Source organism: Herpailurus yagouaroundi, unplaced genomic scaffold, assembly GCF_014898765.1.
Source record: "Herpailurus yagouaroundi ecotype Mexico unplaced genomic scaffold, PumYag 100, whole genome shotgun sequence".
NCBI lineage: Eukaryota > Metazoa > Chordata > Mammalia > Carnivora > Felidae > Herpailurus > Herpailurus yagouaroundi.
The window spans coordinates 15,324,180-15,348,197 of record NW_024412391.1 but is presented as its reverse complement, the minus strand read 5'-3'; the positions used below and the strand labels follow the sequence as shown (position 1 = coordinate 15,348,197).

The window sequence follows — 24,018 nt, the reverse complement described above, 5'->3', positions numbered from 1 at the left end:
TCAGTTTTACTTACTGGAATAAATAATAATGGTTTTCATTCTTGTCCTCATTTCTTTATCCATTGAAGCTTTGCCAGAAAGGACCCCAATTAAACTTTTTACCTTTTATTCTTTTTTTTAAACGTTTTTTAAATATTTATTTATTAAAATAAATGAGCGAGCATGGGTGTGTGAGCTGAGGAGGGCCAGAGAGCGGGGAAGAGAGAATCCCAAGCAGGCTCCGTGCTGTCAGCACAGAACCCTACGCGGGGCTCAATCTCACCAACTGTGAGATCATGACCTGAGCTGAGATCAAGAGTCCAAGCTTAACCAACTGAGCCACCCAGGCGCCCCTGAATGGAACTTTGATTCTAATTCTAATGAATTAGACTCTAAATCTTAAAGCTTTATGTGGTTTTGTGATTTTAACATTGTCCTCATTATGGTGGGTCCCTCTATTATTATTTTGGTATTGCTCTATAACAAATCACAGATTTAGTTTAAAGCCACTTCCTAGGTTACAATCCCCCAGGTGGGATTCTTTCTTCAGAGTATCATAAGGCTGAAATCCAGATATTGGTTAGGTTCTCATCTGCTGGCCCTGAAGACAGTGAGCTTTGTTGTCAAAATTCAGTTTCTTGTGGTTATAGGACTGAAGTCCTTGTTTTCTTGCTGGCTATAAATTAAGAGCTATTCTTAGTTCTTAGACCATGCCCACATGCCTCAACACATGCCCCCCTTCATTTTCAAATGAGCAATGGTGCATCGATTCCTTCTTGTGCTTTGAATTTCTGACTTCTTGTCTCTGATCTCTAAACTCAGAGTTAAAGGACACACAATTAGGTGGGCCCACCCAGGTAATCTCTGTTTTAATTAAAACGAACTGATCTGGAAACATAATTACATCTATCCGTACTACTTTCACTAGGTTAGTGTTTGATTGAATATCTGAGAGAGGTAGGTTTGTGTACAACAGGGACCAGGAATTATGCGTGCATTACCTTCTCACCTTTTGTCTGTAGCTTTCATTCATTGAATTCAGTAGGTACAGATTTATTGGCTGCTATAAATAGGTCAGACTGTGTTGTAGGTGTTTGGGGTTTATCACTAAGGAAAATCAGTGAGGTGTAAGCAGGACAAACAAAAATTTCTGCTCTCATGGAGCTTATTTCTTGAGGAGAAAGACAATACACTAAATAATATATCCAGAGGTAAAAAGTGCTATTGCAGTAATCCAGGCCAGAGATTTTGGTAGCTTTTGACTTGGTGGTAGTTGTCCAGATGATGAAAATTGCTTGTGAAAACACTTTGAAAAATGTAAGATCATATGTATACATTTTTAAGCCTTCTGCTAACAAGTAACCAAATGCAAAAAATGAATATTGCCTCTCTTTTCTGAGTGGGTGTTATTTTTGACAAGGAAGAAAAGGTAGGGGAAATTACTGCTTTTATAGTCTCTCAAATATGTTTTAAATATTTTTTATATGTTTATTTTGAGAGAATGGACACATACGTGTGAGGAGGAGGAGGGAGGAAGGGAGGGAGGGGGAGAGAGAGAGAGAGAGAGAGAGAGAGAGAGAGAATATCCCAAGGAGGGTCTGCGCTGTGAGCCCTGAGCCCTACTCAGATCTTTAACCCGTGAATCATGAGATCATGACCTGAGCTGAGAATAAGAGTCAGACGTGGGGGTGCCTGGGTGGCTCAGTCGATTAAGCTTCCTACTCGGCTCAGGTCATGATCTCAGTTTGTGAGTTCAAGCCCTGAGTCAGGCTCTGTGCTGACAGCTCAGAGCCTGCTTCAGATTCTGTGTCTCCCTTTCTCACTGCCCCTGTCCCACTCACGCTCTGTCTCTCAAAACTGAATAAATGGTAAAAAAAAAAAAAAAAAATTTTTTTTTTAAAGAGACGCTTAACTAGCTGAGCCACCCAGGCACCCCTTAACTATGTTTTATATCCCTTCTGTCTCTATCTCATATTGTTGTAAATAATCTACCATTGACTCTATGTAATTTGAAGTCAGAGAGTTTATGTCTCTAGGATTGTATTTCTTCATCAATAAAAATAAGGTTTTAGGGTTATCCAAAAAGTGTTTTATTTCTAGATTTCCAAATTTTATATTTTGTATTATTTGGAAGCCTCATTTTCTGAAGGTGATGGGTAAATGGAAGCGTTACTCTATTACTAGTTAATGTCAAATCCTTTTTTTCTTTTTTCAAATTTTTCAAATCCTTTCATTCTACTTTGTGTTGTGGTTAGTTGTTAGTGTGTTTTTTCTTCATTAGATTGTAAGTAAGATCTTTGAAAAGTAGCATTCGGTCTTACTAATTTCTGTATTTCCCTTTCAGTGGTGCCATGGCAAAATTCTTTGTTGGCTGAGAATTTCGTTTGCTGTGATAAAACAAACAAACAAACAATTATTACATAGAAAATCAATGTGGTTTAGGAAATATGAGTGGTAGATAGATTCTAGTCTAATTCAAATGTTTGCTTCATTGTGCACTGTCCAGCACGCACACAAAGCACATTAGTAGGTACTTGTATTTATCTAGGAATGAAATACAAATATTTTTGTTTTAATTTATGTCTGTTGTTTTTCAAATGGCTACTAAGTTGTCAGTGCATAAACGCTTATTAAGCTGTTTGGACTTAACTACTTAATAAATGGAACTGTTAATATTTATTTTGGCCTTGGATGCTGTATTATCTATTGCTGTGTAATAAGTTACCCCAAACTTAGAAACAAGCATTTATTACTTCATACTGTTACTGAGGGTCAGGAATCTGAGAGTGACGTTGCTGAGTGGTTCTGGCTCAAGGCTGCACTCAAGGTGTAGGCCAGGACTGCAGTTATCCCAAGGTTTGCCTGGGGTTGGAGGATTCCCTTACCTGGTTCTCCAGCTTGCAGATCACATATTATGGGATTTCTCAGCCTCCTGTTTCTGTTTTGTTTTTCTGGAGAACCTTGAAATACCACTTTCTTCAACTTTCATGGGTCCCCAACTTTACTTTCCTGGTTTCTTTACTTTCTGACTGCTGCTGTGTCTGCTCTAAGAGTGCACTTAGCTGCACGCTAAAAGCTTTGGAGCTAGGACCTGCTTTACAGCTTATTGGCTGCCCTTCATCAGCGAGCATGCACTTCCCCCAGAGTTTGCTTCTGTTCACTCTGGTGTTCTGTGCCTTCAGATATTTCCTTTTCATGTCATATCAAGTTTTATAGTGTTTTTCTTTTTTAGCTAATAGATTATTTAAAATGTCTATAGAGATAATTCAAAGAATGATAACACTCATTGTTGCAGGAATTTGGGAAGAAGGGTACCTATACATTTGAAAATCTGAAATTGAAAATCTGAATTATTACAGTCTTTGAAATATAATCCGGCAAAGGCTCTCGATGTGGAGAGCACATTTGTCTTACTCAGTTCTTCGTAGGGCTCTGCCTCTTAGAAATAAAAATATAAGTATGTTAGATGTACACAAATATTTGATTCAGCAATTCTTCTTTATTTTTATTTTTTTTAACGTTTATTTATTTTTGAGAGAGAAAGAGACAGAGTGCGAGCACAGGAGGGGCCGAGAGAGAGGGAGACACAGAATCTGAAGCAGGCTCCAGGCTCCGAGCTGTCAGCACAGAGCCCGATGTGGGACTCGAACTCACAAACTTCAAGATCATAGCCTTAGCTGAAGTCAGACGCTGAACCGACTGAGCCACCCAGGCGCCCCTCTTCTTTATTTTTTTAATCATTTTTTTTAGATGTTTCTTTTTGAGAGAGAGAGGAGAGAATAAGCAGGAGAGGGGCAGAGAGAGAGGGAGACAGAGGATCTGAAGCAGGCTCTGAACTGACAGCACAGAGCCCAGTGTGGGGCTTGAACTCACAAACTGAGGTCATGACCAGAGCCAAAGTCGGACGCCTAGCTGACTGAGTCACCCAGGTGCCCCTGATTAAAAATGATTTTTAAAATCACCTTTCTCACATTGAAAAAATCTCTTAAGTTTGAAATTGTGAACAAGTTTTAAACATTAAATTTTTTTTTTCATTGCTTGCTTAATTCTGTGGCTGAATTTTTGGTGTGCCCCCCATTTTGGAAAAGAGATTGTGGTGCATTATGTTTTATTATAAAATTAATGTATTGGGGCGCCTGGGTGGCTCAGTCGGTTAAGCGTCCGACTTCAGCTCAGGTCACGATCTCGCCGTCCGTGAGTTCGAGCCCCGCGTCGGGCTCTGGGCTGATGGCTCAGAGCCTGGAACCTGCTTCCAATTCTGTGTCTCCCTCTCTCTCTGCCCCTTCCCCGTTCATGCTCCGTCTCTCTCTGTCTCAAAAATAAATAAAAAAACTTTAAAAAAATAATAAATAAAATTAATGTATTAATATTTATATACTCACAATTCAAAGGTTGATATATAGTATCAGGGAGGAAGACCTTCCTCTGCCCTGTGGTTCTTCTAACTGGACTTAGAATCAAATTGCCATGAGACAGATTGACAGGAGAAAATAAAATTTAATAGGTATACCTGTGGGGCATCCACACAGACATGAAATTCCAAAGACAGGCAACAAGAAGCTTATTTGAGCTGAGGTGAGGGGTAGGGCCTGAGGATATAATGGGGAGACCTTAGAAAAAGAGATGTTTGGAAGAACAAGATTGTCCTGTTATGCAGATAAATTCCTTAGGTAAAGGAGAGTTTCTGTTAATAGCTCTCTCTTCCTGGTACAGGTGCTCCTTTCCAATGTAAATTTTGGCAGTTAAGGGGGAGGTAGAGAGGGAGAGACAGAATCCCAAGCAGGCCCTGAGCTATCACAGGGCTCTGTCTTACAAACTTCCTGTATCTGCTGGGTTTTGATTACTTTTTTTTTTTTTAAGTTTATTTATTTTGAGAGAGAAAGAGAGCAAGCCTGGAGGGGGAGAGAGAGGGAGAGACAGAATCCCAAGCAGGCCCTGAGCTATCAGCGCAGAGCCTGACACAGGGCTCTGTCTTACAAACTCTAAGATCATGACCAGAATCCAGATCAAGAGTCAGATGGCTTAACTGACTGAGCCATCCCGGCACCCCAGGTTTTGATTACTTTTAACTTGAAATAATCTTTATGCCATAGTGGCCCATCTTGGGGCAGCCCCCTCTTGCCCCCTCTAATAGGTTCTAAAGTAGTTTTTCTAGGGGCGCCTGGGTGGCGCAGTTGGTTAAGCGTCCGACTTCAGCCAGGTCACGATCTCGCGGTCCATGAGTTCGAGCCCCGTGTCAGGCTCTGGGCTGATGGCTCAGAGCCTGGAGCCTGTTTCCGATTCTGTGTCTCCCTCTCTCTCTGCCCCTCCCCTGTTCATGCTCTGTCTCTCTCTGTCCCCAAAATAAATAAACGTTGAAAAAAAAAATAAAAAAATAAAATGTTTGTTCTTAATGAACTTCAATTTTTAAAATTTCTTTTAGTTTGTATTGCTATATCTACAGCAGTTATTTCTCCAAATTAAAACTAATGAAAACCTATTTAACTATAGGACAACATTGTTTAATAGTAACACTACTCAGCATTTATATTCGAGTTGGAAAATGGGAATTATTATTTCATTATGAATAAAGGCAAATGTGATTGAAAATTAAAATTTTTAAAAATATTTTATTAAGCTTAACTAATTTCCCAGAGCATTTAGGTTGCTTCACGTTTTTTTGTTTTTTTTAATTGTCCCCATACCCAGCGTGGGGCTTGAAATCACAACTCTGAGAGTAAGAGTTGCATGCTGTACTGACTGAGGCAGCCAGGTGCCCCAAACATTAAAATTTTTACCTAAGAAGGGTTTCTATCAAATTATTATGGTTTGCTTCCGATTAGAGAGTTTAAATTTTCCTTAAGCAACTTTTGGGGGTGGGGTGGAGGAGCAAGCAAGCATGGAAGGTGTTAGAGAATCCTAAGCAGGCTCCATGCTCAGTGCAGAGCCCAGTGCAGGGCCTGATCCCATGACTGTGAGATCATGACCTGAGCAGAAATCAAGAGTTGGGAGCTTAACCAACTGAGCCACCCAGGGACCCCTATTTATGTAACTTTTTAATAACAAAAATTCGATTTGGTTATTAATAAAATTATATATATGTAACAACTTCCTGCTGGATTTCAGGGTATCATATATGGAGTGATGGATGGTGCACAACAGATGTATAAAAACTCATTTTTAATATTAGTTACAACATTGTACCTAACCAGCTGTCAGGGGAGACTGACGTCTAAACTGAGACTTTAAAGGATGACTAGAGAAAGGAGGAGACAGGAATGAGAGGGAGTGTGGGTTAATGAGAAAGATGGAGATGGGGTCAGTTAATTAGGGAGCACATTTTACATTATGTAGATTGTTTCATTTATAAAAATCAAGAAGGAAACTACTACTGGTTGAGTATATGGAGAAAGAAGTATTCAGGAAAATGATTCAGATGGCTTTTGCAGTGGCTTCATGCTAATAATGGGTAATACAGGTGACAAATGTAGAAGAGTAAAATTGGTGGTTGGTCCTACTTCCTACCATGCACAGAAAATGAACTCAGAATGGATCAAAACCGATCCAAAATCAGTTCTTTAGAATCAAAGATCTAAATGGAAGAGCTAAAACTATAAAGTTCTTAGATGCGAATAGAAGTAAATATGAGATTCTGGATTTGGCAGTGATTTCTTAGATATGATATCAAAAGCACAAGCAACAAAATCTAAAATAAATTGCCCTTCGTTAACATTAAAACTTTTGTGCATCAAAGGATACTACCAATAAAGTGAAAATATAACCTACTGAATGGGAGAAAATATTTGCAAATAATAAACCTAATAAGGGTTAGTATCCAGAAATATAAAGAATTCTTACAACTCAACAACAAAAAAGACAACCCAATTTGAAAATGGCAAAGGACCTCAACAGCCTTTTTCCCAAGGAAGATAAAAGACCAACAGGCACATAGAAAGATGTATTACTAATCATCAGGGAAATGCAAATTCAAACCACAAAGAAATACAACTTCACACCACACTAAGATGGCTATAATTAAAAAACAAAACCAAAAGCAAAAAAAACCCAGAAGATAATGATGGTTGCTGAGGACACAGAGAAAATGGAACTCTCTCAGACATTGCTGGTGGAAATGAAAATGGTGCAGATGATACAGAACATAGTTTGGCAGTTCCTCAAAAAGTTAAACACAGAATTACTATACGACCCAGAAGGTCTACTCCTACGTGTATACTCCAAAGAAATGAGAAAACGTATCCAAACACTTGTACACATATGTTCAGAGCAGTACTACTCACAATGGCCAAAATAGAAACAACCCTAAATGCCCATCAACTGATAAATGGATTAACAAAATGAAGCATTTCTATAAAATGGAATACTCTTCAGTCATAAAAAGGAATGGAGTACTGTTACATGCTACAACATGGATGAACCTCAAAAACATGCGAAGGGAAAGAAGTCACATATAGGAGGTTATGTATTATAGGATTCCATTTATACAAAATATCCAGGACAGGTAAATTCATAAAGGCAGAAAGCAGATTAGTAATTGCCGGGAGCTGGGTTAAGGGAAACAGGAGACACTATCAGGCGTCCTTATGGAGTGATAAAAAATACCTTGGAACTAGATAGATAGAATAGTTGCACAATACTGTGAATGTACTAAATGCCACTAACACGCACATTTTAAAATGATCAATTTTATGTAATGTCAATTTTACCTCCACAAAAGAATGAAGCTGATGTTGACATGAAAGATTATGATGATAATGATGATGATAAAATCAGAGTTAACATCTTGTGAGCACTAAACTCCCTTGTCTGGCACATTGCTCAGATTTTTACATGCATTCTCATTTTAGTAGGAATAAGAGAAATAGAAGTAGTATCTTAATAATAATAATAATAATAATAATAATAATAATAATAAGTATCCTCTTTATCCTTATCTTAAAGATGAGGAAATTTTGGCTTAGAAAGGCTAATTAACTTAACCATCATTACAACACTAATCACGGACAGATGTGACTTTAAAAATCAGTCTGGTTGATATTGTTGGTTGGCTGACCCAACCACCATTTTCAACCCAGTTTTTCCTAGCCACCTTCCTGCCAAAGGTAGATACATGACAAAATTCTGAGATGTAAGCAGAAGTTTACTGTGGGATTACAGTTCTGCTTTAAAAAAAAAAAAGCTACCTCTTTGCTATCTGAGACTGAAACAACCACTGTGCAATCATGAACAAAAAAAATCAACTAAGGGTTGCTGCAGGGGAGGTGGGTGGGGGATGGGATAAATGGGTGATGGGTACCACAGAGGGAACTTGATGGGATGAGCACTGGGTGTTATATGTAAATGATGAATCACTAAATTCTACACCTGAAACCATTATTGCACTATGTTAATTAACTTTGATTTAAATAAATTTTTAAAAATTTTTTTTTCAACTTTTTTTTATTTAATTTTGGGACAGAGAGAGACAGAGCATGAACGGGGGAGGGGCAGAGAGAGAGGGAGACACAGAATCGGAAACAGGCTCCAGGCTCCCAGCCATCAGCCCAGAGCCTGACGCGGGGCTCGAACTCATGGACCGCGAGATCGTGACCTGGCTGAAGTCGGACGCTTAACCGACTGCGCCACCCAGGCGCCCCTGATTTAAATAAATTTTAAAAACAAATCAAGAGCATCTCCGAGTCAGCCAATTGTGAGCCACTCAGCTTTCACCAGAAGCTGTCTAACTCTAGTTTTGGGGGAGAGGGGAAGGAGGGATTTGATTTGTTTGAACCCACTATAATAGGACCTTCTGTTATTTCAAGTTAAAAGCCTCTCTACTGATGCACTGACTGTGAAGTCAAGGCTTTAACCACTACACCATAACAACTGTTTATATATTGTTCACATTTTAGGTAGCAATTCAAATTTATTATCAGAATTGCCACAGAAAACTTAAGATTGCTATTCTTTTTATCCATATCAAAGTAATAGGTATGGTAATATGATTTTTGTTAATTCAAAGTTTCTTAAGGATACAACTAACTGTATGCTAGAGAACAGATAAGCAATGGAGGAGTATCTCCCATTCAGTAGGTTATATTTTCACTTTATTGGTAGTATCCTTTGATGCACAAAAGTTTTAATGTTAACGAAGGGCAATTTATTTTAGATTTTGTTGCTTGTGCTTTTGATATCATATCTAAGAAATCACTGCCAAATCCAGAATCTCATATTTACCTCTATTCGCATCTAAGAACTTTATAGTTTTAGCTCTTCCATTTAGATCTTTGATTCTAAAGAACTGATTTTGGATCGGTTTTGATCCATTCTGAGTTCATTTTCTGTGCATGGTAGGAAGTAGGACCAACCACCAATTTTACTCTTCTACATTTGTCACCTGTATTACCCATTATTAGCATGAAGCCACTGCAAAAGCCATCTGAATCATTTTCCTGAATACTTCTTTCTCCATATACTCAACCAGTAGTAGTTTCCTTCTTGATTTTTATAAATGAAACAATCTACATAATGTAAAATGTATTCCCTAATTGACTCCATTTTATTTAGTGTATAACAGGAAATCTTGAGCTACATTAGACATATCTACAGTAGGTCCAGGTTTTTTAATTTTTAAAAATTGGCAGGGGTGGTTAGTAAATCTCTGAAGTTTATTTTTTATTTTATTTTATTTTTTTTAACGTTTATTTATTATTGAGAGACAGAGACAGAGCGTGGGAGGGGCAGAGAGAGGGAAGCAGGCTCCAGGCTCTGAGCTGTCTGCACAGAGCCCGACACTGGGCTCAGACTCACAAACCCAAAGATCATGACCTGAGCCGAGGTCTGACGCTTAACTGACTGAGCCACCCAGGTACCCCTAAGTTTGTTTTTAGGTTTAACATTTTACCACTCAGAATATAGTTGATGAGAAAATGTGATTGCTGCTTTTGCAATCTAATATTGTTTTATTTGGTAATTCTTAGTCTGTATATCTTTTACTGAATGGCATGCCTTGATTAGAAGGTAGCTTACTAGTCCTTTTCTCCCCCCTTCATCTACAGTGTTCAGGATGATGTAGTTAGCTGGGAGAAAGTGGTGGTGGTATGGTAGCCTATACAGGGCTGTTGAATTCTCTTCGTCAGCTTTAAAAACACAGTCTATCAGTGCAGGATGGATGGGACGGGTCTTACACATTCTTCTGCTAACTGTGCAAAGGTTTCACTTCTAAAGTTGTCTAACTGTTCTAAACAAAGGAGGATATAACTTGCTTAGTTTTTTTGTTTTTGTTTTTTTTTAGTACTTGATTCTGAAACTTGAAAGGCCTGCTATAGTCCAGAACATCACATTTGGAAAATATGAGAAAACTCATGTCTGCAATTTGAAGAAATTTAAAGTCTTCGGTGGAATGAATGAAGAAAATATGACAGAGTTGTTGTCCAGGTAAGTTATGATTACGGGGAAGAAAGAGTTCTCTTTTAAACAAGTTGTAGTCTTAGTTTTGTCTCTTTGTGGCTAAATCTGCATGGTTTGATTTTTTTCTTTCAAGGGAGAAAAGAATGTTTCTACTATTGTATTTCTAGTGCCTTATTTTAATATTGTGGCTTGAGTTAGCTTTTTTTTTTTTTTTAACCAACAGCCACTACTAAATATTGTTACTAAAAAAGAAAGAATAAAATTTGGGTTTCTTTTTTCCTACTTATTTTTCAGTCTTATTTTTGAACTGTAAATGACCTCAGTAGTATTTTCAGCATTAATAAAAATCTTTGCTGTAAAAATTATAGACTCTATCTAAAACATTAAGATCAATTGCCCTAATCCAGAAATAATATTTTGGTCATTTAGTAAAAATTAGAGACTAGAAAGAGAAAAGGTATAAGACTAGCACAGTACCTGCCACTTGGAAGGAGCTCAGTAAATATGAGTTTTCACAACATAGACCACGAGGAATGAAAGTCTTAATTTGCCCCATAGATCATGAAAAATCAGATAGCCAGTAGAGTGGGCAAATAAAACCATATTGTTTTAGAATGTATTTATGATATAATATGTCCCATCAGCACAGCATTTTATATGAGTAAATATTACATCTATACTGCATTTGATTTAAGTCATGAAAGTGTTTTAGGACATAAGGCAACCTGAAGGTAAGTGACTTTCCCATAAATACTTGTGTTTCAATCCTAGTTGTTTATATTAGGTGATATGGATTTATTTTTATTTAGGGTGAAGTGGATGCTATTAAACTAATGGAGTAAGGTTGTCTTTGAAAATTTGTTGAGCTATAAAAGGAACATTATTGGCATCTTAATCAGAATTTTCTAATATTTGGCTCTAAGTTGACAGATGTGAGTGTGATTATTTTTAATTTTTTTCTTACTGCTTACATATTTTATGTCATTTTCAGTTACACACTAAGAATACTAGGTCCTATCACACATTTCCCTGTACTGTAGCCACATCCTTTAATTAAGACTGAACATTTTTCATCAACCTTTATATAACTAAGAGAACACAGTTACAATGCAGTTGATGTGAATGTACAAGTTTTGACCTATATTCTCATGTTAAACTACTACTTTACATTGTCTTGGTCATGTATTTTGTTTAACCTTAAGATCTGAATTTGTTTTAGTGTGTTTACTAAATTATAAAGTCAGATTTGATAACCTTATTTTTATTCACAGTGGCTTAAAGAATGATTATAACAAAGAAACATTCACCTTGAAGCATAAAATTGATGAACAGATGTTCCCTTGTCGATTCATTAAAATAGGTAAGGTTTTCAGCATTCTGAAATAGAAATAAATTCTTCATACCATCAGTCAGCAAACTACAGCCTGTGGGCTGAGCTGAATCCTTCAGGACTCCTGTTTTTTAAAACATTTTGAGAACACTGCCACACTTGTTATTCACTGGTTATATAAGTCTGTATCTTGCTTTTGCGCAACAAAGACATAGTTGAATAGTTGCAAGAGACAAAATGTTTACTGCTTGTCCTTTTGCAGAAAAAGTTTTCTGATCCTTTATACATCTATAACTAAATGACAGTTATTTCAAGTGGGGCCTTTTCCAAATATTTTTTCATTTGAAAGTTTTCTTAGAAGGTTTAATGAGAGGGGCACCTGGGTGGCTCAGTCGGTTAAGCGTCTAACTCTTGATTTCGGCTCAGTTCATGATCTCAAGGTTTGTGGACTTGAGCCCCCCTTCAGGCTCCGTGCTGACGTTGTGGAGCCTGCTTGGGATTCTCTCTCTGTCCCTCCCCCCCCTCAAAATAAATAAATAAACTTAAAAGAAAAAAGGTTTAATGAGATAAGTGACTTGTTTCAGCTTTGATTGTTTCATAGAGGATTCATCAAATTGTAAAGCTATAGTATTCTAAACTAAATACTGATGAATCCCTTAAGGCAATATATTATGGCTATTTCCTATTCTGCCTTTTTTTTTTTTTTTAACTTTATTTATTTTAAGAAAGAGACAGTGTGAGTTGGGGAGGGGCAGAGGGAGAGGGAGAGGGAGACAGAGAATCTCAAGCAGGCTCTGCACTGTCAGCACAGAGCCTGATGTGGGGCTCAAAGTCAGGAGCCGTGAGATTATGACCTAAGCCAAAACCAAGAGTTAACCAAAAGTTAACCAAGAGTTAACGCTTAACTGACTGAGACACCCAGGTGCCCCTCCTATTCTGTTTTTTGTCTTTTTTTTTCCTCATTAAACTAATTTTATGGCCCACTAATATGGTGCATTGTAATGTTTAAAAAATACTACCTAAGGCATGTATTTATTTAGCTTAAGACAGTATTTGTAATGCTTCCTTAAAATTATTAATTTTAGGGTTATTTTGCTTTTCTTTAGGATTTATTATTTAGAAGGTAGAAAAGTTGAGGACTTGACAATTTTAATTTGTATCTATGTTGCCTAACTATGACAATATTATCTTAAAATTAGAGTGAATTAGATCCTTCAGAGAATAATAGTAATAAAAGCTAGAATCCCATGTTTTGATTTGAGAGAGAAAAATTCGTCTTTTGGAACAAGTAGTGTACCTCATTGTCATTGCCAACCTATCAAGAGGTGGCCTGTTCATTTCATTGAATCAAATAGTTCTATTGGGCAAAAAGAATATATTAAGGTCTTAATAAAGACTACTCTACAGGGAAAGCTATTCTTAGAACATTTGGGCTATCCAGGGGCCCCTGAGTGGCTCAGTCAGTGAAGCGTCTGACTTTGGCTCAGGTCATGATCTTGCAGTTCACGAGTTTGAACCCCTCATCGGGCTCTGGGCTGGCAGCTTAGAGCCTGGAACTTGCGTCACATTCTGTCTGTCTGTCTCTCTCTCTCTGCCCCTCCCTGCTCACGTGCGCGCGCGTGCTCTCTCTCTCTCTCACTCTCAAAAATAATAAACATTAAAAAAATTTTTTTTAATTAAAAAAAAAAGGATATTTGGGCTATCCACTGTGCTAGTTTCTTTTATAACTATAGTTTCTGTTATTATAATGAATAATTGTAAATAAAAACCTATTTCCTGTTTTCCTGTGAGAATTTATGAAGAAGCAGATTTTTTTACTATGTTTAACTCTTGGTCCTTTTTTCTTTTTTTTTTTAACCAAGTACTGCTTTCCTCAGTTTGTGGACCGCTGGCTCCTACAGCCCTTGCATAGTTACGTGTTTCAGTATACAAGTAGTGAAATATCTTACATTTTCCCATAAAGTACTTCTTCAGCTTCTGTTTTGCTTTGTCATACAAAGTGAAATTTCTTTTTTTTATGTGCTTTATTTGTGCTTTTTTGCATGATATCTACAGTCTTTGGTTTACATTTAAGGAAAATATGTACTGCTATAGCTCTCAGTCTTCTAGTATTTGTCATTAGAAGAAGTGTGAATAAATATCTATTTAGGGAAGTTGCATAGTTTCTTAAAAATTTGTAAAACAGAGGTCTCTTCTGGATGAGTTAGACATTCAACTGCCCGAAGACAAGAAATTGGACCTCTTTCCAGCCCTTTTTGTCAGCCTTTAATTACAGAGTATAATGATGCCTTTTACTTAACCCTGGGTTAGTTTCATGGTTTTCAGGCAAATGTTAACTTGAGCTTTTCAAGTGATTATAGGCACTTACTAACTCATGATATTTAGGATATTAATATTTAGATAACTTCATATTTCTTTTCTATTAAAAGATGTTAGTAATGGTCAGCTGTGTGTTTGCTTTCTAGTCTTTTCAACATTCTCTTGATATGTTTTGTTTGAAAATAAGGTAAATGTGAAACTATTAGGTTAGTATTTTTAGTTTATAACTGTTTTCTTAAAAGGTCATTCTGAAAAAGCACTTGTGATGTGTAGCTGTCTCTTGGTGGTGATTTAGCAGATATTTGTTTGCCTGGTTGGCATAAACTGTTAGAATGACTTGGATTTCTGTGGATTTTTTGGATTTTTGCAGCCTGGATAGTTGTGGGGGCTTCAGGGAGAAGCTTCAGCTCTGGCTGGATTGGGCCTGCATTCTGGATCCTCAAAAGTATTTAGAAGTCTAGAATGAATACTAAGTCTGGGACGGGTGTGAGTGCCCTGATGGTGGCCCTTTATGAAAGCATGTGGAAAGGTGACATTTTAAAAAGTGTACTATTAAGAGGAAAATTAATATAGTAGTAATAGCTTATAATAATAATAGCTGACATTTATTGAGCACTTACTGCATGCCAGTTACTGTGCTAGATGTTTTGTATACTTTTAATTCTATAAGAGAATAGATGCATCCTTTCAGAGTGGTTAGTCTTGAACTTTTAAGATGATCTTTCAGAACTTTAAAATTACTGTCATCTTCTAACAGCCATCTAGATGGCTAGATGTTTTAGCCATCTAGATAAGAGTTTCCTGAGGGATACTGCTAAAGCACACTGAATGTGTCACAGATGCATTTCATTGTGCTGAGGTGTTGACCACCCCCCCTCCCCTTGATCCTAGAGTAACAAGAGCCTGCAGGCTCTTATCCTTGTTTGCCATAAACATTATCACTGTCTGTGCATGTCATTATGAAGAAGGTTGGGAAGCACTGATCCTGATCATATCCGTGTCTGATTGTGCCATGAGGAAAACTGATGGTTGAGCCCTAGGATGCAAACTCTTAGCCTTAGGATGTGTATTAGCAGTTTCTAATCTTTATTTGAGGTGGGAGCAAAGGCATCTTTCATTGGGGAGCAAAGAACATGTGCTTCAAGCTGCAGATCACATTTAGATTTCTTTTCCTTTTTTTTTTTTAACTTTTTAAAAAATATTTATTTTTGAGGAGAGGGAGACAGCGTGTGAGCAGGGGAAGGGCAGAGAGGGAGACACAGAATCCAAAGCAGGCTTCAGGCTCTGAGCTGTCAACACAGAGCCCAACATGGGGCTCGAACCCATAGATTGCGAGATCATGACCTGAAGTTGGACACTCAACCGAGCCACCCAAGCGCCCCTAGATTTCAGAAATATAATGTGTAGTATGTCTATTATGTATTATTAGAATTATTAATGCTATAAAAATCATTTGTAAAATTTGAAGTGAGTGTACATTACTCTGCTTATTCTTTATAGATCCCTTCAATTTGTTAAAAAATTATACTCTTCATCTTTAATATATGATTTTCTTGTTCTCTGAAAGGTTTTAAGCATTATAACTAATATTAGTCTAGAAATATTTCTGTTGGGTCATCCAGTATATAGACAAAATCTCACTAAAACACAATTGCTAAAAGGTCTTTAATAAAGTGAACATTTTACTGGGACTTGAGTAAGATATATTAAGATATTTTTTTTCCTCCAAATCTTATTGAACTTGGACCTGGAACTTCAAATTACTAACTAATGTCTGGTTATACTTAGAGACTATATGTTCTTTTGGCCTTGGGTTTAGAATCCTATTTTATTTTGACTCCTACTACTTAATGGTTATTGCTGTGATGTAATAGATCAACTTTTTACATGGTACTGCTACATAAAGGAATGAACACCAAAACAATGATGATAATTTAGTATTCAGTGGTATAAAACTTTTTGACATTTTTGTCGTTTGCACATGTAAACTGAAAGCCATATTAAACATCCTAATAGTCATATATCCTAATAACTGGTGGCTACTGCCTTTGTGTTTCTTCACTCACACAGATAGGAAGTCATCTGACGTAGCTCCTCATTGAGCATGATGTGCTAAAAGAGAGCAGTGGACTTGGAAATCAATAGGTTTGATGTCAAATATGATGGCTATTCTGTTTTGATACTTAAAACTTGACAAGTGTTAGTTTCTGAATAGTTACATTATTCATTCTAAACCATATTAGTGTTACATTAAAACCCATTGGCTTATCTTACACTTTGAGTTAGTCTTTTATCCGTGCATGGTTTTGTAACATCATTCATTGTTCATTTAGAAATACAGTTTACTGAGTTATGCAGATCTCCCAAATGTGGAAACATTTCATTCTGTAATATTAAAAAAATCATGGTCATTAACATATCACCATCAGTCTCATTAGAAATTGCCTAAAAGTAGTTAAATTCACAACCCTTAGATACCAATTTTCTGAAATTCTCATTTTTCCTTGAAAGCTTGAACTTTATCCTTGGCAACAAATATTGTCAGTTGTTTTCTTTGAAATGATTGATAAATATCTGGCATATACCCCAAACTCAATAATCATAGATTGCCTATAACTTTTTCTTTTAAGAGGAAATTGTATCCTATTGGTGGTGGTGGGGACAAATGACAATTATAGCTCATAACTCACACAGCTGTACGGGTTCTTTTGTTTGAGGTAACCGCCATGCTTTGGTATACAGTGGAAGTGCTTTATGTGTACTTGCCATTTTGTCACACAGAATATTGAAAATATTTGTCCTTAATGTTAGGAATTTATTAAAAATTTTTATTGTGTCATCAAAGACATTCTTAAATGAATTGTCCTTTAAAAATTGTTTTATTTTAAAAAATAAAGAGGGAGGGAGAGAGAGTGAGCAGGGAAGAGGGGCAAAGGGAGAGAATCTTAAGCAGGCTCCACACTCAGCATGGAGTCCAATGCGGGGCTTGATCTCACAACCCTGGGATCATGACCTGAGACGAAATCAAGAGTCGGATGCTCAGCCGACTGAGCCTGAGCCACCCAGGTGACCCTGTACTTTTCTTTCCTTTAAAACTTTTTTTTATTGCATTTACTTGTTTTTGAGAGACAGTGAGACAGAGTGCAAGCGGTGGAGGGGCAGAGAGCGAAGGAGACACAAAGCAGGCTCCAGGCTCTGAGCAGACGTTCAGCACAGAGCCCGACACAGGGCTCAAACCCACGAACGTGAGATCATGACCTGAGCCAAAGTCAGACACTTAACTGACTGAGCCACCCAGGCCCCCCCTCCCCATGCTTTTCTTTTTAAACATTTTTTTTAATGTTTATTTTTGAGAGAGAGGGAGCACAAGCGGAGAAGGGGAAGAGAGAGGGAGACACAGAATCCAAAGCAGGCTCCAGGCTCTCAGCTATCAGCACAAAGCCAAATGTGGGGCTCGAACCCATGGACTGTGAGATCATGACCTGAGCTGAAGTCGAGCACTTATCAGACTGATGTAGTTAGTATACCTTAGCTCCTGAGCCACCTTGGTGCCCCTGTATTTTACTTTTTTTAACTGCAAGTATATGTTGGTGAGGAATACAGTGCAGTCTCTACTGTATCAAGAATACTAACACATTTTCATGCTACTGCTTTTCATGGCACTGCTGATGTGTCGGAAGTTATACTCACCATTGTCTTTTCACCAAGAGTGCAAATGTCAGTACAGTTAAAAATGTAATGATAAATAATGATAAAATCTTAGTCTTATTATAAACAATGGTTGTGACCACTTGGTACATCCTGAAAAGGTTGCAGGGGTCCCCAAGACACAGTGGATCATATGTTTAAAACCTTTACTTTGTTCTGTCATTACTGAAGTGAAATGTTACCTTCATCCTGTGGTAGGTAAATTCCTCTGAACCTTGAGATTTTTGGATATACTTTTCTGCTTCAGTAATTTATCTTCCTTTTCCCCCACTAATATCAAACTTATAATTACTATGTATTTTTAGAAAGTTTACTTTCTTTTGGATATTCTTGTGTTACTCATTTTTTAAAAACCAATTTGTTCAGTTACATGACAAGAGATAAATGAATATTGGGTGTCTGGCTGGCTCAGTCAGTGGAGCATGTGACTCTTGGGGTTGTGAGTTCGAGCCCCACGCAGAAATTATTTATAATCTTTAAAGAATAAAATGGATTTGTACCATTGAGACTTTGATTGAGATTACATTAAATTTATAATTGAAGGGAACTGAGATGTTTACAACATTGAGTTTTTCCATTTAGGAACGTAGTATGTCATTTCGTTTTTTCATTTCTTAAGTAAAACTCTATATTTTCTTAAATAGATCTTGCATATTTTAAACTTTCTTCTGAGATATTGTAAGTTCTTTTGGCCGTTTTAAATAGGACTTTTTCATTATATTTTCTAGTTGGTTATTATAAGTAGAGGGAAAACTGATTTTCATGTTTACCTTGCATACAAACTTAAGTTTTCCTGTTGAATCTCTTGAATTATTTAAGAAGATAGGTTTATCATTCTCAAGTGTTAATATTTTTTAATGTGCATTTTTTTTTCTCATCACATTTGATAAGATCTCCCATATAGTGTTGCATAATAGAGATAATTGGGCTTTGTCTGATTCCTCACTTGAGTGCAACATGTAATGTTTCTCCGTTAAGGTCAGTTTTTGAGGCCTTTGATATTAAAAAAAAAATCTAGCTTAGGTAGTTTTATTTTGCCTTCTATTTCTTATATATTAAAAGGGTTTTTTTAATGAATAGGAAATGAATATTATTAATTTACTCTTAGCACTATTTGAAGTTATCAAACACATTTCTCTTTTACTTTGTTAACATTGTGAATTTTTAATATAGCTTCTGTTGTTAAACCATCCTTCCATTCCTGCAGTGAACTCCCATTTGGTTACAGTGAAAACCTGGTAGAATGTTTCTGCAACTTTTAAAAATTTTTGAATATATAGTTAGCTGAGATTAGCCTTAAGTTCTTTTTCTTCTGGTTTTGTTTTCAGGGTTATGCCACTTGTTAAGTAATTGAACTTTTGGTCTCTTTTTGTGTGTTGATATAGTTTAATTTATATAGTAATTATTTGTTTATTGTGGGTTTGATAAAATTTGCCTAATTAGTCATCTAGCCTTGTCCTGTTTTTAGAGGGGTAAATAAATGAGCACTTTAAACTTATTTTATAGTGTTTTTATAGTCAAAGAATCCTCTAGATGGCATGATTCATATTTTCTTTATTTTTATTTTTGTTTTAATTTTTTTTACTGTAGCCCCAGCACCTAATAATACAGTGTTAGGCTTCTAGAAAATGTTCCGAAAATTTGCTGAATGAATTTTAATAGGCTCGAATAGTGATTTTACTTTGCTAAAGTTTTATTTGAACTATGTTAATTTTTTTTTCCTTTTTCTTTCTTTTTTATCTTCACAAAGTTCCACTCTTATCCTGGGGACCCAGCTTTAACTTTAGCATCTGGTATGTTGAACTTAGTGGCATTGATGATCCTGATGTAGTACAGCCCTGTCTCAACTGGTATAGCAAGGTAGGACTGTGCTTTAAAATCCTGATTTTATGTTTCTGATTCCTATAAAGGGAGACATGTGTCAGTCTTTTGTCTTCATTGCTATTGAGAATAATAGTAACTGTAATGCTTAATTAACATTTATTATTTACATTCTGCCAGCTGCTAAGAAATCTTTATGATGTATTTAATCATTACCACTCTGTGAGATAGATACAGTTATCATCCCTATTTTATAGATGATGAAATAGAGCACCGAGAGTTTAGTATCTTACCCAAGTCCACACAATTGTATAGTGCCCAAGCCAGCATATAAACTCAGATGGTCTGGCATTATGTTACTACCTGTCTGACCCTGAATTTTGTTTTCAGCCTATATTGATAGAAATATTTAAACACAGTTTTTAGTGGACTAGCTTTGATTCTATATTGGTTTTATAATACATTACTCCATTGTATTTGTTGAATAAAATAGGCATATTTTCTTTTAAAGAATTTGAAATAGTTTTTATAAATATTATGATCTTGTGCTTATAGGAAGTATAAGAATTATATTTAGCAGTTGTATTCATAGACTCTTTTATACAATAGATGCAGTCTGAAAAATGTGAGTTTAAATTATTGAGGAATAGATCTGGGTTTTTTGCATACCCTTTATACTTTGTTTTTTGTTTTTGATGTATATTTATTCGACTCATGACTTTTTGGGGGGCGGGGCTCTCTTGTCAAGAAGATAATAAAATTTTAGTCCAATCACCACTTCCTGTTATTTTTATTTTCAAGTAGGGGTGAACTGATCTACTCCTAGAAGGTTGGGAAGCAATGTAGATTCTTAGGTTTTTAGTGTAGAATTTCAGCTTTTTTCTGGTTAGTTTAATTGAGGAAGTCTTTGACTAATTTATTTTTGGCATTTGATTATATTCAGCTTAAAATTGATGCCGACTTTTAGTATTTTCTGTATTTTTCATATATTCTTGGATTCCCTGTCATACTGTAAGTTCGTTCAAGGTAGAGACAATATTTTTAAATATTAAAAATCACCTTTACAGTGTTACACACATAATAGTACATACGTAACATCTTCTAAATTCTGTTGGTTCTTTTAAAAAATAATGGTTAGGGGCGCCTGGGTGGCGCAGTCGGTTAAGCGTCCGACTTCAGCCAGGTCACGATCTCGCGGTCCGTGAGTTCGAGCCCCGCGTCAGGCTCTGGGCTGATGGCTCAGAGCCTGGAGCCTGTTTCCGATTCTGTGTCTCCCTCTCTCTCTGCCCCTCCCCCGTTCATGCTCTGTCTCTCTCTGTCCCAAAAATAAAAATAAACGTTGAAAAAAAAAATTAAAAAAAAAAATAATGGTTAAATTTCTCTGTTACTGAATAAAATTTTCCCTTTAGCCTATGGTGTGTGTGTGGGTGTGTGTTTTCTTTAACATACTCACACAAATCTCTTGATATTGTAGGAAGTTGCACATTTCACCTGTTCACCCCCCAGCCTTGTGGAGAGATTATATTTGAGAGCATAAAATTGTTCAGCCTCGTTCACTTTTCAAGTTCTCTGCATTTATTATGAACCTCTAGAAATTAGATAACTCTTCATCCTCTTTGAGTTTTAGTGTTTTTCTTAAAGCATTAAAATTCTATTTCATAAATTTTCTCCTTCTATGTGTCTGTATACAACTTGATAGAAAACTTAAAATGTGGATATGACTCACATTCCTAAAGGCAACATGATTGAAAGGTATCACTGTTTAGTATGTTTCTTGATAGTCATGATAAATCTTTATTTAGAGGCCAAGGGTAATAAATTAATAATGTAAAGTTAGTTTGGATAAATAATCTTTTGTTATTTGAAAGGAAAATCATGGTTAACTGTAATACTTAAGGAAAGATATTTTGACATTTTATTAATAAAAAAATCAGCCAACTGTAAGCTTATTTGTGTTTCAAGTCTTATAAATCTTCTAAAAGGTAGTATTATTTTTTGCCTTATTAAAGAATAATGCTTATAAGAAAATCATATTTTTGTTTGGTCATCATGCATTGCTTTTTTGTCATTAATTTTGTTAACTTAGGAAATTTGTGGAAATTTCATAAAGTATTCTTGAAGTTACTTTTTCAAAAAAATCTGAGCTTGTATTTTTGGCATTCATCCTATTAGAGAGTTAATAAACTCAACATCCTTTTTGGATTCTAGTTAATTGAGATGTTTACTTTATAGCTATTTAATAGATAAGGTAGCCAGGCATGGAAAAAATTATAAAATTTAAGTAATCTCTTTCTGAACATTTTGAGGCATAAAACCTGTTTGTGAATTTTGAAATATATAAACATTGGATAATATTTGCTTTTCAAGTAATAACTTATTACTAAGAACCAGGAACAAAAAGCGTGATGACTTCTGTGTATCGTGTAATGGTTTCTGTGCTTTCAGTACCACCATTGCAATCTGATTAGTAAAAGCTATAGACGTTATAATCTTGGTAGTCTTCAGTGGTCTTTGATAAACAGTTTTTCTGCTTCTTTTCTTACAAGTTCAGGCTCAAGGTTTGGTTTCATCTTTTTATATCTTTCAACTTCATGAAATACATACCTGTGGGTATATTTGTATACATTTATCTTTTTCATATCTTTCTGCTATATACTTTGTGACTTTTGGCAGGCGATTACAATGGACTAAGCTTTAGTTTTGCCATTTCAAAGTGGGAATGATAATGATACTAATGAAGAGTGTTAGTACAGTGCTTAGCACATAGTAAACGCTCACTTTAGGTTTGTTGTCACTTATTATTGCCTACAGTAATAACTAAGCAAATCTCTTCTTTTCATACTTTCTCTTGTGTTCCAGTAGTACCGTGAACAGGAAGCCATTCGCCTTTGCCTAAAACACTTTAGACAACACAACTATACAGAGGCCTTTGAATCGCTGCAAAAAAAAACCAGGATTGCCCTGGAACATCCCATGTTAACAGATCTACATGATAAACTGGTGTTGAAGGGTGATTTTGATGCTTGTGAAGAATTGATTGAAAAAGCTGTAAATGGTATGTTATAGACGTGTAAACTTAGTTTGGTTATTAGAGTGACTTCAAGTATATACAAGAAACAGTTTTTTTGAAAAGAATATAAGCTTATGCCAATTATTAGTTTACTTTTTTCCCTGTCTTTTCATTCTGTAAAGATTGTTAGCTTGTTGAATTATGCGTTTCTTTTATATAAAAATAGGTTCATAATGAGACTTGAAAAACAGAAAAGAAACATATTTAAACTCACATATCTAAATCTAAGTTGCCATCTTAGGAAACCGTGGAAGGATGCATTTCTGAATGCTAACATTGACTAGCACTAAACAATGTTTAAAAAATTGCTTTAAATGCTATCTTCTATGTTAGAGGCGTATTTATTCCTTATTTTTGTTGATATACAGTTACCAATTTTAATGGCATAATTTGGCATAATGGATAGTTGGATATGCCAAAAAACATTATTAGTTGAAAGCTATAATGAATTAGGAGATTTGTATTGGAAATATCTGTGTGGTATGGATGCTGCATAATTGCTGATTTTCTTGGGTGGTTTGTAATCTGGTTTTGAAAGAAATGTGAATATCAGAACACGATATACTCTCCAGAGGTAATTGTTTTGGATGATGGCACCTATTTGAATATTTAAAGTCTTATGTTTTGTTATTTTCTTTTATTTTTCTTTTATTTTTTTATTTTTAGCAAGAGTGTGAGAGAGAGAGAGAGGGAGGGAAGGAGGGAGGGAGGGGGAGAGAGAGACAGTGAGTGAGAGAAAATATTTTTTAAGCAGTCTCCATGCTCAGCACCAAGCCTGTCACAGGGTTTGATCCCATGACCCTTAAGAGATCATGACCTGAGACAAAATCAAGAGTCAGACACTCAACCCACTGAGCCACCCTGGCAACCCTGTTTTGTTATTTTAAAAAAGGATCTCTGTTATAGAATGGCATTCTTTTAAAAAATCTCCCACTAACTTTCACAGTGACAAAGAGCAGAATACGTGCTTATGGTGTAATAAAAAACAAATAAACATTTGGTCTTTGTCTCCTAAAACTATTGGAATTTGGTGGAGGGATAAGAGTGTCTTAGATATTGAAATGGCAGGTGGCTGGGGTCCCTAGATAGACTCAGATTTCTAGAAACACAAACCACGTGTGCAGGGGGCTAGAACTTTCAGCGCCACCCTGAACTCTGGGGAGGGGAGAGGGGTCAAAGACTGAGTTCAGTCACCAGTGGCTGATGTTTTAATCAGTAATGCCTAGGTGGTGGAGCCTATCCCCTTCCCCCCGCCCCCCAAAAAAAGAAAAGCCCTAAACATTGAAGTGCCTGAAGAGCACATGGAAAACACACACACACACACACACACACACACACACACACACACACACTCTCTCTCTCTCTCTCTCTCTCTCTCTCTCTCTCTCTCTCTCTCTCTCTCTCT

The 24,018-nt window shown here is 36.2% G+C and overlaps 1 protein-coding gene across 3 annotated transcripts in view; it reads left to right on the top strand.

The window, feature by feature from the left end:
- MKLN1 (muskelin 1) overlaps positions 1–24,018 on the top strand; it is a 379,029-nt gene that overhangs the window by 249,543 nt on the left and 105,468 nt on the right. For all 3 annotated transcript variants that reach the window (XM_040471936.1, XM_040471935.1, XM_040471934.1), the window contains 4 exons: positions 10,250–10,392; positions 11,637–11,725; positions 19,473–19,582; positions 22,406–22,598. In XM_040471936.1, the coding sequence (XP_040327870.1) occupies positions 10,250–10,392; positions 11,637–11,725; positions 19,473–19,582; positions 22,406–22,598 (535 nt within the window). The remainder of the gene's footprint in view (positions 1–10,249; positions 10,393–11,636; positions 11,726–19,472; positions 19,583–22,405; positions 22,599–24,018) is intronic.